We start from the raw sequence: 14,713 nt of genomic DNA, 5'->3' as shown, positions 1-14,713 counted from the left end.
CCACTGATGGCCAAGTTCTCACATAATGGGAGGTTTTTATCATCCCTGCAACTGTTCAGTCCTTTATTGTTAATCCCTGTCTGAGGGATATTGTGACATTCTGTCGCTTCCCCTGTCTGTGGTGCCTGCACGGCAGCTGCTGGGAGCGTCATTTGTGCCCCCCTAATACTGATGTGGACCAATCTGTCAAATGGTAAGTCCTTGCATTTTGGGAGAGATTTCAGGGTGAGCAATCTGCCCACAGTGTGTGAGTTCTGTGCAGTGGATGAAACGTTTGAACTTGGCGTCCAAGCTCTCTGCCCTTCGCAGCCAGGTCCCCAGCTCATTTCAGGTCTCCCTCCGTCTCACCTTCCTCAGCCATTTCTCTCTTCAGCCATGCTGTTACTTATGGTAATTGACACGTTTCAGCTCTTTCAGGGTCACCAATGAAAACTAGAGGCAGTCCTGGAGCATTGGGGTTCAAATCCTTATAACACTGCCAAAAATAACATTGCAAAGCCAATAGGCCTGGCCAGTGTATGTAAACACATGCATTCACAAATGTTGTTTGTATCCGTTGCATACACAGATCTTGTTTATTGTATTGGTCCTTGCCCAGATATCAGTTCTGTGAAAAATGCAGCAAAAAGGGCTGTTTTCCGTATAGAATGCATGTAGAAGTTAGAATTAAACTTCACAAACAAAGTGATGACTGGTTGTATTTTGGGCATAAAATAGTCCCCATGGATTCCAAACGATGTACTTCCTGGAAGGCAGAGCGCTATAGAAATAGCTAATAGCATGAAGTGTGAGAGTTATATGCCTCTGCGTGGAGGCAAAGCCCACGCTATGAATATTTTGGAAAACCGGTAACAACTGCACTGTTGATCCAAGCCTAAAAATGGGCTCCTTTTCCCTTCCATGGCCAGAAACTGCAACGTGTGTAAAGGACGCCTGCACTGTTGTTGCCTGTGTTGTACCAGTCATGTTTACATTTGAAGTACTCCCTTTTTCAAGTGGTTCTTTCACCAAAATTCTGTATTTGCATCTCTAACCAAGGCGCTATGAGTCTGCCAGTACACTGTACCCAATCACCAGAGGTACTGCAGCTCTGAGCTTTCCTGTCATGCACACATTTTAAATTATTCAGTCGGCACGGTGTACTGGGTGCCCTCCTGGCCTGGCCCTGCAGCGGTATTCCCTCTTTTTTTGTTTTCTATAGCACAAACTCGACCCGTAGGCATCAGAGCGCTTCACATGAGCACCAATTGCGTTACAGACTGACATATTCATTTTATTAGGCACAGGGAGATTATGTGATTTGCCCACAATCACAGGATATTGAGCGTACCCTGCCGAGACTCGAACCCGGTTCCTCAGCTTCGAGGTCGACCAACCTAGGTCAACTCCCTAATTCATTGCTGCTTAAAAGGAATGGGGAAGAGGTTTTGCCTTGGTTTATTAAGATCTACCGAAGGCCTGGGCTCATACAGAAGGAACGTGTTTCTCAGCCTCTGTCGCTGAGATTGAAATATGGGTAGAGCAGGAAAAATGTGCCATGGTAACAAGAAAGGTGGGCTCAGAACAGAAACAGGGTCAGATGCCAATAGGCTGGTCTGCCAGATGCCTCACACCTCAGTTAGAGGGCACTGCGAAGATCACTGGAGCCCCTCTGTGGCAACATGTATAACAATTAGCATGTGTTCCCCTGCGTCTAGGTCTGACACCGTCAGCCTGTCATGGCTGTACCCCTGTGTCTTGCAGTCTGCCAGGCAGTCTGGCCGAACCAAGGAAATCAAGCACCAGCACCTCAGCGAGGCTGGGCAAACGAGTGTATCTGTACCCAGCATGCTCAAAGTGAACTGCCTGGGGTGCCATGCATTTGTGGAGCTGTGATTGCGATGGGCAAGCTGGTTGCAATTTAAAATACTTGTAGTGTCTTGGGGGCATATTCACAAGGAGTCAATGCCACCAGAATGACACTTTTTCCAAGGTTCTGGTGGCATTAATTCCTTCGCCTTATTTACAAGGCGGTGTTAAGCCACTTAACATTGCTTAACACCGCCTTGAAAATAATGCCTCGATTCACTCAGCACTTAGCATGAAAGGGGCGTTTAATGGGTGTTGCAGGGGCGTTCCGCCGCAACACCCATTTCTTTTTGATGCTGCTCCATATTTACAAGGTATGGGGGAGCGCCAAAACTACCGACCGGGAATACCTGGTTTTAAGCAAGAGATAAAAGGAGAAATGTTTTATTTCTCCTCATTGTTTGCTCTTTCCACATGTGTTGCATTCTGCAGCACACATAGATAGAGCAAATCGCCTGTAAAGATTGTTTATGTGCAGGAAGGTGTCTCTTACTGCACATAAACAATTGCCACTGCAGCGCAGGCACCCTAGCAAAATGGCGCTAGGGTGCCATGCGGTGGCGCTAGAGAGCTTTTAAGCGCCAGTACTAGGGGTAATGCAGGGGTGCGCCGCATTCTTGTAAGTATGCCCCTTAGTGTGATGTTAGCCTTGTTGAAGGAAAGAAGCATAGTGAAAGATTGCATTCTCTGCATATGCATGGTACCAAGCCTGTGCTGCACTATCTGGTTGTACCCTGAATTCTTCCTAACCATTTACTAGGATATCCAGGGTGGACAGAATGCCGGGCTTTTAAATAACATGCATCTCAGCTGGAGCAGGTTGACTGGATCCTGGATTTGCTTTATTGTAGTATATTGATTGCAGAGGAGCTGGGGCCTGGATTCTCTTTTTCACAAAATGTGTATAGCGTTCCTGAAAGGGACTTCCTATCACTAGAGTTTATGAGGCGCTGACTTATTCATTTAATTCCCCTCGCCATAGTGCATGGCCAACATGTTTGTAGCATTCCTGTAAGGGATAAGGTTTTTGAGCCCCAAGTGCCGCATAATTTGTACAGCGATTGGCGTAGGGCAAAATGGTTAGGAATCAGGAGCTTTGTTTTCTGCATCTTCCTAGTACCATGTATGCTTTTTTTTCGTCCACCTTGCTTAATGGTCATACCTCTTTCATCTTCTTTCTCCTTACAGCTCGCTGACGACTTGCTAGTGGCGTCTGCGGAGTGCCCGAGTGATGACGAGGATCTGGAGGAGTGTGAACCTAGTACTGGTGAGTATGTTTCCCGTCCCCCTCGTCCCCGCCACATTTACCCCTTCAACCAGCATAACTAAATGCAACACTGATTCCTGAGCCTGGATAGATCCAACCATAGGTCTTCTGGGAGGGATGCAAAGCCCATTCCTCCTTTGGTGACCTCAATACCACCTGTTTCAGGTTTGGGTGGGTTCTGATAGGGTGAATTCTGTTTCCTCTTTAAGACAATATCATAATAGTAATTCTACTTGGAACTGTGCAAACGATTGCTGCTCTGCGAAATATTGAACCACGTAGACTTATAACCCATATAGTTGTTGAGCCAAAGCAGAGACAGAAGCGTATGTCCCAAAGTACTGCAAGATGGACGTTTAGCAGCAATAAAATAGGCAGAAATTCAAACTCTAGAGAACTGCTTATTTGTGCTCCCACACAATATCAGAGCAAAGTGAACGATCTTTTCATCCGTTCATGACACAAAGGGGCATATTTACAAGCCATCAACGTCACCGGAGCATCACTTTTGTTGACGCCGCAGTGGCACAGCGCCATTTAGAATATTTACAAGGTGCCACTAAGCTACTTTGTGTGGCTTAACGCCGCCTTATAAATATGCCCCTTTCCGCCACAGTCCTCTGCGGCAAAGGGCATGCAATTGGTGTTGCTGTGGGCGTTACACTGCAAAGCCCATTGCTTTTTGATGCTGCCCCAGATTTACAAGGCTGGGGCAGCACCAAAAATGAACGCCTTGGAATACCAGGTGTTAGAATGACGCAACGAGGAAAAATTATTAATTTCCCCGTCGTTTTTGGCTCTTTCACTGGTGCTGCATTCTGCAGCACACTCAGAAGGTACACATCGTCATTATTGATTGTTTATGTGCAGGAAGGTGTTTCTTTTGGTACATAAACAATTGCCCCTTGAGCGCAGCCACCTTGCAACATGGTGGCAGGGTTCCTGCGTTGGAGCTAGGAAGCTTCTTTTTTTTGCGCCAGCACTAGAGGAAACACAGGAATGCAGTGCATCCCTGCATTCTGAAAATGTTGGAGGACAGCACTGCAAAATTTAGCGCAGCTCCATGCTCCGACATTTTCTTGTGAATATGCCCCAAAGTCCAAACTTGCCTATGAATTTCAGAAGTGTCTCATGCATGTCACTTTTGGGTAGGCAGGGGTAGTAACTGCTACACCCAGCTTGCCTTTTAGTATCGCTAGCACTTCCCTTGCTGTCCTTGGTCCCAGGGGTGATTGAGGTAGCAACAGAAACCGAAAAATTAATCCCCTTGCCCATTTATTAATTTCTTTCATCTTCCCACCTTGTCCTTCACTTAACCTAAAAGCGAAAGTGTCTCATTCGCCGCAGACACATTCCATTCTTCAAGCAGCCTTTGGATGTAATGTAATGTAATGTATAGGCATTTATATAGCGCACTACTTACCCGTAGGGTCCCAAGGCGCTTCGACCGCTGCGAAACCCTTCCTGGCTTCCCTGAGAGATGGTCCCTTAATGGGTATCTCCAGGGTGAGACCAGGCATCCCCGGCGGTCTGGTGGGGCCGTTAGTGAAGATGAGGCAAGCTAATGCCCAGAGTTGCCGAGTGTGATCGCTGATCAGAGTGGGCACCGAGGCGAGAGAATTATCGAGTCCGCTGACCCTGGTCCAGAAACCTGCCGCGCCGGGAATCGAACCCTGGTCCCGGGCCGTCCTCTGCTCTCGGGTCTGCCGCCTCTAACCAGTGAGCCACACTACTAGGCTTCTAATCTCATGTCAACTATCAAAGAGTCTTCCTACTGTTGTATCAAGTACATAAGAGTGGTTTTAATGTCCTACCAAACACTGGAGAGTCTCCCAAAAATAACATCAACGACTGGGCTATCCTCTAAAAGCCAACATCAGTCACTGAGGCCACAAAAAACCCTGGGAAGACCTCCTGCTATCACATCTGTCACTAAGGAATTTTCAAAATGCCATATCAAACTCTGGTAGGGGTGTTCTCATGATCTTTTAAACCGCCACACCAATGTCCTACCTATCTCAGCAGAATATTTACTATTAACCATCAGCCACTGATGTGTCTCACTAATGTTGTATTATTCACTGGGGCGTCTTACTGGCATCTTCAATCACTGGAAAGCTGTCTCAGTGACACTCCGGCCTCTTGGAAACCTTCCAAAACTGTTCCACCATTGAGACGTCTTCCAAATGTACCATCCACTGCTGGAAGACTTCCTGATATTTCATCAGGCACTGAGGTGTACGCACAATCACATTTCCTCTGTTTCAGAGTCATACTCATGTCCTCATCAAGTACAGTGCAGTCTTCTCAATGCTGCATCAGTTAGTGGGGAGTTATCTTGATATACTATAAACATCTTGGGACCCATGCTGTACCTTATCAAATATTATGAAATCTCTCAATGGCCATTCAGCTCCTGGTGAGCCTGCATAATGCTACATTACCCCTGAAAAATCTTTCTAAAGTGCATTCTTCTTAATGTCCCACAATTGTAGCATAAAATACTTGATTCCTGACACAAAGATCCTAACTTGCAATTCAATATGTGGTCAGGATATTATGTGCAGGATTACCCCTCCTTTACTTTCACTGTCTGGGACATTTATTAGGAGCAAAAGCTTCCCACTGCTCACAAAGGTAAAGCCTCACTCGTTGACCAAACCCTGCTAGGTCTTCCTAGTGATGCATCAACTGCAGTGATGCCCTGTCGATGTGCTATCAACCACTGGAGAGACTTAGGGCTTGAATACAGGTTCTATGATCCATCAGACCCCCGAACACATGGTGGAGGTACAGTGGCAGTTGGGGACAGCCGCACGAGTGGTCTGACAGCCATATTACAAGTACGGTGGTTAGACCGTGAGTGGACTGCCACAGCCATCATGGACCCACGATCCATGGCGCGGCGGTCTTGAGATAGAAATATGCTTGGCGGTGCTGCTCCGGCACCGCCAAGCATATTACAAGTTTCCTCACTGCGACCCAAACCACGGCAGTGATACCACATTTTTTAGGGTGGCGGTGAGAAAACAAAAGGGGCCCTGCAGGGCCCCCTGGGGCCTAATGGTCCATGGAATGCATGCAGGGGATCACATGGTGTGCCTCCCCTGTCTGCATGCACCCTTTTCTTACATGAAATGGACTTCACAGTCCATGCCGTGCAGGAACGGGCCTTGATGTTCCCATGTCTATACCTTTTTAAAAGGCACAGCCATGGAAACACTGAAGGACCGCCCAACAAACCAGGAGAAAACTGCTAATCTGGCGGGCGACCGGCAGTCGGGTTTGGTAGTGCGGGAGCGAGGCAGATGTTGTGACGCCCCGCTCCCGCACCTCCAAACTTGTAATCAGGCCCTTAGTATTCCGCATCTCCTACCAACAATGGTAAGCCTTCCAAAAGAGCCCTCAAATATTGGAGAGTTCCTAATATTCCATAAGTGAATGGGAGTCTACCTACAGTAGCATGAATCAATAGGAGCCTTAATCATATCCTCTTAAGCAATTGGTGCATTTGAAATATCCCACAACTCCACCAGATGTCTTTCAAATATTCTGTCACCTACATTGGGTTCCCATTTATTTTGATCAACGTAATCACTGTAAACTCATCTCACTCAATGGGCATTAATCCCAATGATTCATCTATAACACTGTACATTTGCACAGCTCTCCATTGCCCTGCAGCCAGAGTTACACCATGTAAGTCTATATAAATATATACATAAAATTATTGGGGCATCACCCTAATACCTAATCAATCATTGGGCTCTGTCTGAAATATCTGAGCGGTCACTGTGATCTCTTTTTAATGGCTTACCAACCACTGAAAACTGTATTGTAATCCACTTTGGAATATTGTTAGTGTTAAATCAGTCACTGGGTCATAACATAATGTTTCAATAATTACTGACATATCTTTCTTATTTTCTGTCACCCTTGGGGAGTTTTATTGTCTTCCTTCCCTTGCCAATGTCTATCCAAGATGCCATAGGTTAGTGAAGCTTCCTCCCAAAGTCCGATAAACCAATGGGCAGTTCCCAAATGTTCCTCCATTCAAGGTAGTCATGCCAATGTCTTATTAAGTCTTGTAGATTTTTCATAATTCCTTATCATACTCTGGGAATTTCTCATATTAGCCCACCCTCTATAGAGAATGATCCAGTTTCCAGTGGTCCATGGGAAATCCTTCAAATGTCCCATCAACCACCAATATCTTTCAGTTAACCCATCAACTACTGGGTCAGTCACAAACAACCCATTAATTAATGCTTCACAATGTCCCAAAAATCACTTGGAGTCTTTCTGTTGCCCGTGTAAACACTGGTATTTTCAATAGTGTTCTTCTGAGCACTGCATTCCTTCAAAATAGTCCATCAGTAAATGGGAGTCTTCTTATTTACTGCTAAGGAGCCCGCCCTGTCGTCCATGAATCTCAGCACATGCAGTCTCCCCAATTTCATACTGAGCACTGAATATAATTCCTAACATCTCATCAAGTAATAGGGAATTGTTCTAATACCTTATCAATCAATCCCACCTTTTGTATGTAGTGTCTCACTAATCCGTTAAAGTCACATCATTTCTCAATCATTTGTATTAATTTTTGTAATATTAACTGGGGTTGTTCGAAAGGCATGTCTTCCTAATATCTCTTTAATCACTGTTTTTTGTTGTTCCAATAACTCATATTTTATTTTTGTCCCTTTCAAATACCCAGTTATCACTGGGGCATATTAATGTGCCATTAACCATTTGACATTTTCTTAATGTCCTATTAATAACTGGCTATCTTTCTAAGGTCTTCTCACTCAGTGGACATCTTCGTAGTGTTAATTAATTATTATGGCAAGTTTCCAATATCTCATTATTCACTTGCTGCGTTTAAAATTGGGGAATATTCTACTGGAGCAACTTCCTGTCCTTTAATTACTTGCAGGCCATTTTCCTAACACCACATGAAGTACCAGGGGTCCTCTTAATGTCTCATTAATTACTGTCAGTCTACCTAATGTGCTTTTAACCAACCGGTGTCTTCCTACAATCTAGAAAGTTTTGGCGGCCACTTCCCAATGTCCTGTTCATCAATAAATACGTTTCTATCTATCATTGATAATCAATGCTTAGTCTAAAGGCCCCATTAGTTACCAGAACACATACCTAATGTCCTGTTGACAACTTGGCATCTTTTTAACATCCATCTCTTTAGTCATCATTCCACGAATGCTCAATCAGCATCTCCTTATTACCATAGGAAAATGAAGAGCTATCCTTGTATCCTGTTCATCTATACTAAGATGTCCGATGAATAATCCAGCTATCATAACAGTTACTGACAAGTCTTCCTAACCTCATTTTAACCATCCAAATTCTTCCTAATGCCACAACAAATAATGCTTTTCGACAGTGAAAAGCTTTACCAGAACAATCCACCCAACCCTAAGAAAAATGCTGTAACCCACTTTCTAACAAGCCTGACACTCGGCCTTGAACCCAACCAGGGAATAACCAGGTGTGATTAAGTTTGTGTAGCTGCACCCGAGGAGGCACTACTCACTTGCTTCCCCATACACCTACTCAAACACTCACCTACTCACTCACTCAGATATAATGATCAAATCTTCTTAATGTCCTACCTTTTCACCCGTTACCCTTGTATTTACACAATTCCTGATTAATTTGACCAAAACCCCTAATAATGGTTTAATGGTTTGTAAATGATTGATTGGCAATTACTGTGTTCTGACCTTAGCACAAATCCTAATCTTGTACAAATGGGATTTTGCACACAGCTAGTTTTGCTGCAATTTCGTCAACATGAGCTGTTTGCTCCCAAAGATTTTGCCCTGTAAAACCAGACAAAATGTTTTGGGTAAACACTGCTGTGGAATGATCTAAGGTTCAGTGAACCAGACTAAAATGTCCTATGTGTGTTCATTGGGATTCCATCAACGAAATCTAAGAATCATGGCTGTGGGCTGTCTTCCGTATGTCATATAGGCCTATATTTCTTCTATGAACCTTTATGAGAAAGAAAAGATTGAAATTCTCTGGCGGGGTGATCTACAGAGAGGGAATTATTATCCTCTTCAACTGTTTTCTGTAGCTTGCATTATTACAGTGATATATGCTATTTCTGGTGATGAGATTTAGTACAATTTTCTTCAGCAGAATTGGTTTGAGGAGAAAATGTCTTGCAAGAGCAAAAAGTATTTGCAGGAGGCATTTTCTACTCAAAAGAGTCAAATAATAATCAACATTCAATTTTCAAAATAATAAATGTATTTAAAAAAGATTAAAACATTTCAAAATAATGGAACAATAAATCAATACAAGATAATAAGTTTAAGTATGTGAAACTCACACTAAAGTACTAAGGGCCTGATTACAACTTTTGGTGGTGCCGGAGCGGGTGGCATGCCACCGCCGCGACCCTGCACCGCCAAGAGTCATTACCGCCCACCCACCAGATTGCAAGTAATTATGTGGTCTGGTGGGAGGGCGGCATGGTGGTCGTGCTGCAGTGCTGTCTCATTGTGAGCCTTTAATAGCACTGCCGCAGGACCGCAGGTGCACATTCCTGCATGGAAAGGAGTACACCTTGTCATGCATTCCTTCCCCTGCAGGAACTGGGGAGGCAAAACTAAAGAGGGGCACATGTGCCCACCTGCAAGCATGTTGCAGCCCACAAACCACAGCAGGATTGCGAGGAAATGCTGTTCCCTGGCTATTGCGGCGGTACAATGGCAGTCCGATTGGCTAGTCGTAGTAGGGCGGTTGGGGCACCGGTGCGGGGATGGCTGAACTGGCAGCGCCACGTCTGCGCCCTGTAAATCTGGAAAACCCGTAATTAGCCCCTTAGTGTACATTGGATTTAGAAAATTAAGAGCAGGTCGTAAAAATTACACAACAGAAAAAGTGAAATTACCAAGTACACAACAACATACAGGTTGCTGATTAAAATTCTTAAAAATTATCAGTGGCATTTTAAACTAGCGTAGGAAGATTCATCCAATCAGCCACAAAGAATGTAATCTTGGCTCAATCCAGGTGACTTGCGCCAGAGAAGTTTGGATCGAATTTTCGATACCCATCCAAGGTATTTTGCAATACAGAATATTATCCAGGATGAGGTATCAAATCTACAAATGCTCAGTGCAGCCTTCCACTGTCAGACTCCTAGATTCCTGCAAAGGGGCACAATCCAGCGCTTGCGCTGACAGATAAATGCTGGACAGAAAAATAAAAATTGCCCATCTGTTTCCTCTGCACTATAACAACATCTCCGTTGTCTCGCCATTTTGCTCCCATCCCACCTGAGAAAAATTATATGTGTGTAGGCAAATGATGATGTCCAATAGAGAGGATGGAAGGCCCAATTCTATCAAAGTGAGCCAGAGCTTTTCTCTTGGAACCATGTTGAATGCCGATCTTAGATCGACAATGACCAAAAAGAGGCTACCCTGCTGAGATCCACTACCTTCCACTTTTCAAGAGCAAAAATAAAAAAAACTTGATCTGTCTTGGTACGGAATCCAGCCTGGAATTGGGAGAGGATGTTGTTTTCTTCTATCCAATCAAGGAGGCGATCAAGGATTTGTTTGCAAGATATTTTTTTTGGAGTGGCATCAATAAGACCAAAGGGGCGGTAGCTTCCAGGCTCCAATTTTCAACCTTTTTTTATAAATGGGTATTAGCTCTGCTTTATTTAAGAGATGGGGATATGGGCATCTGCCAGGACAGCATTAGCTACATGATTTAAGTATGGGGCCCAATCAGCCGGTTCAGACCTGAAAAGGTCCCCTGGGATTTTAACAGGCCCGTGGCTTTGCCTGCTTTCTTGAAGTAGTATCACTACCTGAGACTTTGGTGGCTACAATGGTGATACAGCGAGCCTCGCCAGGTCCCTCACAGTAGATGGCTTGGAGGTGGTTGACCCAAGCCTGGGGAAGATATGATTCTCAGGCTTCACTAGGGTATTTTTTGACCATTGGCTGATCAAATGCCAGAACACTGTCTGGTTTCCCGCTTTAACAGCAATCAAGATGTTGTCCCATACAGAGGTATCCCAGGCTATTTTTGCCTGACTTTGGGCAGCTTGGTACTCCGTTCTAGCAGACTGAATTAAAGAGCAAGTACCTCTTTTTATAGCTGATAATAATGTATTTTTGCATTTCTGCAGGAACTATTGTACCAAGAGTAATTATCAGCTGAGGACAGAATCTTATGGGAAAAAGGTTTAGTAAAATAAGTGTTTTGTAAACTCTGAAAAACACTTATGGTATATGGCCATGGAGGTGGCTCCTGGATCAGCAAAGTCAGGCAAAATTGAACTCAGGTAGGCAAAAATCATGGCGAGCAAAGCCTCATTGGTAGCTATGGGCTCTCATCTTAAATTCCACTGATTGTTGGTAGCAAGATGCCACTTGCCTGGCACGAAGATTTGGCTGTCTGTTCCAAATTACCACGGATGGTAAGAAGGAGGGGAAAGCATTTGCTTTCAAGTCAGGGACAATCTCCATGTCAATGAGAGAAGACCCAAGAGGACAGATACAAGAAAATATAGTAAATGTTACTCAGATAGATATTTTTAGGGCACACTCTCTTTCTGCAATGGTGGACGAGCTTTAAACTGGATATGGGAATGTGTTTGAGGACCAGTTCGGGCTTCCATTGCTAGTAGCCCAATCACTAGAGACGGGTGATAAAGTTAACTTGATAAAGTCATGTAAAACAACTGCAGATGGTAACCTGGATGCCCCAAGAATATCTGAGTGGATCACACTGAAGCATCTTCGGACATCACTTATCCAATGGATGCACTTATTAATAAGGGAGGCCATGTTTTCTCTGCAGATTGGCAGTAACTTAACTGACCCATGTCATATATATTGTCAGACAAAGGTGGCAGATTCTAAGCTACTCTCCCATCGTTTTTGTTTGGATGGTAGGAGAGATTTAAAGCTATAATGTTGGAAGCATTAGTATTAAAAAAGCTCATCCTAGGATAACCAGGATCTTTGTGGGAGTTATAGTTAACAAGACCTCTTGAGATTGCAGGACGAAGATTGCCAGTGGGTGCATTGTAGATGGCGGTATTAAAGAAACTCGACCTGGGATTAGAGGAGTTTTCCTCAATTCTGGGGTTAGCAGGGTCCCTAGAAATCTTTAAAAGGGGTGCTGGGTGAACAGTCTGGTGTGAGAAAGGAATTTCCTCCTTAACTCCAAAGGAAGACTTAGGGGTACATGCTGGCCGAGGAAGGTGGTCTTTCATTTTGCAAGATGATACTATGTTGTAGGTTAAATTAATGGAAGCGCCAGTGTGGCGCTCATTCAAATAGGAACCTCTACCTGCCCCTCGGCAGGCACTCCCAATCTTGTCCTGCGCTCCCTGGTTTGGAGAGTCTGTATATGATAGAAATAGTTTCCCAAAGATCGTTTATTTGGTCTTGGATCACCTCAGTCTGGACTGGCAGCACTACGGAGGAGATCCTTTCTTGGGGATAAATAGTGGACTCTACCGTTGTAGCTAATGCTGCAAAACGCTTAAATCAGGCTATTGTGGGTTCCAAAGAAACTTGATTCAAGTGGGCAGTGGTAGATTTTACGTGCAGTTGATTTGGTTGTTTTGAGGGCACTATTGAGGGTTTTAAAGAGGCATTATGAGCAGGACAATCAGATTATAAACTGTGTTGCTATGGGACCCATACAACTAGGGGTCTGCGAGGGAGCGTCTCCGGGATCTTTGAGGCTCTGGATTCACCTGAGGTACCTGTTTCTTTAAATAGAGGGGCGACTTTAGTCGGGTTGCATGATTTGGATTTTACAGATTATTGAACGGTGGGATGCAGAATCTGCTTCTCTTCCGCTAATAATGTGCCTATATCTTGCACAGTACAATTGTTTGAACGTGTGCATGACGTTTTTTATTAGTAGGGTCTCCCACATGCTATTCAATAGTTTTACTTTTCCCCATGTTCCTCCTTTTAACAGTGCAATATTTTATACTACAAGTCATTAGCGAAATTGCATACTGTTTAAATTCAGCAAAGCAGATGTGAGTCACGACAAGAAATCTCCGTAAGGTAACCTTTATCTTGACACTTTGTATTAATTCATAGAACACAAAGATAATACAGCTCAATGGTATAATTAGATTAACCAAAATGGCACACGTTATTAGTTCTGGGAGTGGAAAAGATATTGCCTATTGAAAGCACAGGGAGCAGTGCAGAATAAGGGGAGTAGAAAAAAGTGATCTTCCCCAACTCTGGATTTAAGAAAGCGCACGAAAGACTTTCTGAATAGGTGTTTAAAAGGCTACAAATTTGCCCTAGCGTCAGGTACAGCCCGACGGTATTCAAGGGCGCTAGTGTTCCACCTCAAACAAAAACAAAGCTTGGATTTACCAATGTCAGATTACTCACCGGCCACAATGGTGGTTTAAAAATCCAGGCCACCAAAAATAGTATTCGTTAATCAGAGAGGTTACTTGTGTGCGCGGCCACTCGGTTGAGGCCACAACGCGGTTTGGATAATTTGTTGCAAGGATTAACCGCCAAGTAGTCCGAAAAAGAAAAAAGTGCAAGCCGTGGTGAATGGGGAGGAGAACTTCAATTGAAACAGTAAAAGCTTACCATGGAATCCAGTTCCAATCTTTACCAATCAGCAGGGGAAAATGTATAACAAGCAGAAATTAAAATGAAGCCAAGGGGGGTGGACCTTCCCTGGCTCTTTCTGGCACTGACGGGCGCCGGACAGGCTTAGCCAGGGCGCAGCCTGTGCTGTATGAGTGCAGCGGACTTCAAATAGGGCTGATAATCAGGCACAGGTGGATATTGGCAGGGAATTGTGGGACATGCAGTCCACAGTGGCGGCGGTAACACTCCCTGCTACTCTCCCTGTCAATAGTCGATGGTGCCAATGACCTTGCGTGTAGCGGGCTTATCAGTCTCCTTTTAGCAGCACACAACAGATGATTCTCTCCCGTGAAAAGTGTCAACATGGTCAGTTCCACAACAGCGCTGTAGAAATGAAGGCAATGTTGAAGCGTCATGGGGTGTTTTTTCGCTCTTCTCTGGGATGGCGGTGCTAGCTTACACTGAATAAACCATTACAATGCCCTACATGAATAAAATGGGAGCGCCAGTAGGAGCTCCCCAGGACATATGGAATGGGTTGCCGCACCAGATCATCCCCCTTCACTCTATCTATTTTGCAAAGCTGAGAATGTGCATGCGGAAGTGCTTACTGGATACCATCTTGCTAGAGAGGTTCCATCTTCTTAGAGAAGGACTAATTCGATTTTGAGCTGATGGAGGCTCTCACAAATAAGTACCTCTACTGATCAACACAGTTCAAAACACTTCCAGTGCGTGTTCGTGGGCGGTCAGAGTCAGAGATTCCTCATGAATTTTCTTCTTGATGAACTTCTGAGATCTTGCTCCACACTATACAGTCCAGATGGCATCCAAGCAGTACAGTTAGTTTCCACAGCCCTTGAAACACATGTTTTTTTTTATTATTTATATGCTCCAGTTACAGTCTAAAGTGGAGCTGCCTCAGCAGAAGCGACAAGATAGCTCTCTAGCTCTCCCTTTA

General features: G+C 44.4%; 1 protein-coding gene across 1 annotated transcript in view; it reads left to right on the top strand.

Annotated features, from left to right (window-relative positions):
• Nucleotides 1-14,713, top strand: part of LOC147662808 (neurexin-1-beta-like) — a 143,412-nt gene that overhangs the window by 60,053 nt on the left and 68,646 nt on the right. Inside the window, exon 4 of the mRNA XM_086950898.1 lies at nt 3,037-3,115. Within this exon, the coding sequence (XP_086807024.1) occupies nt 3,037-3,115 (79 nt within the window). The remainder of the gene's footprint in view (nt 1-3,036; nt 3,116-14,713) is intronic.

Source organism: Lissotriton vulgaris, unplaced genomic scaffold (genome assembly GCF_964263255.1).
Source record: "Lissotriton vulgaris unplaced genomic scaffold, aLisVul1.2 SCAFFOLD_729, whole genome shotgun sequence".
NCBI lineage: Eukaryota > Metazoa > Chordata > Amphibia > Caudata > Salamandridae > Lissotriton > Lissotriton vulgaris.
This window is presented reverse-complemented; position numbering and strand designations above follow the sequence as displayed.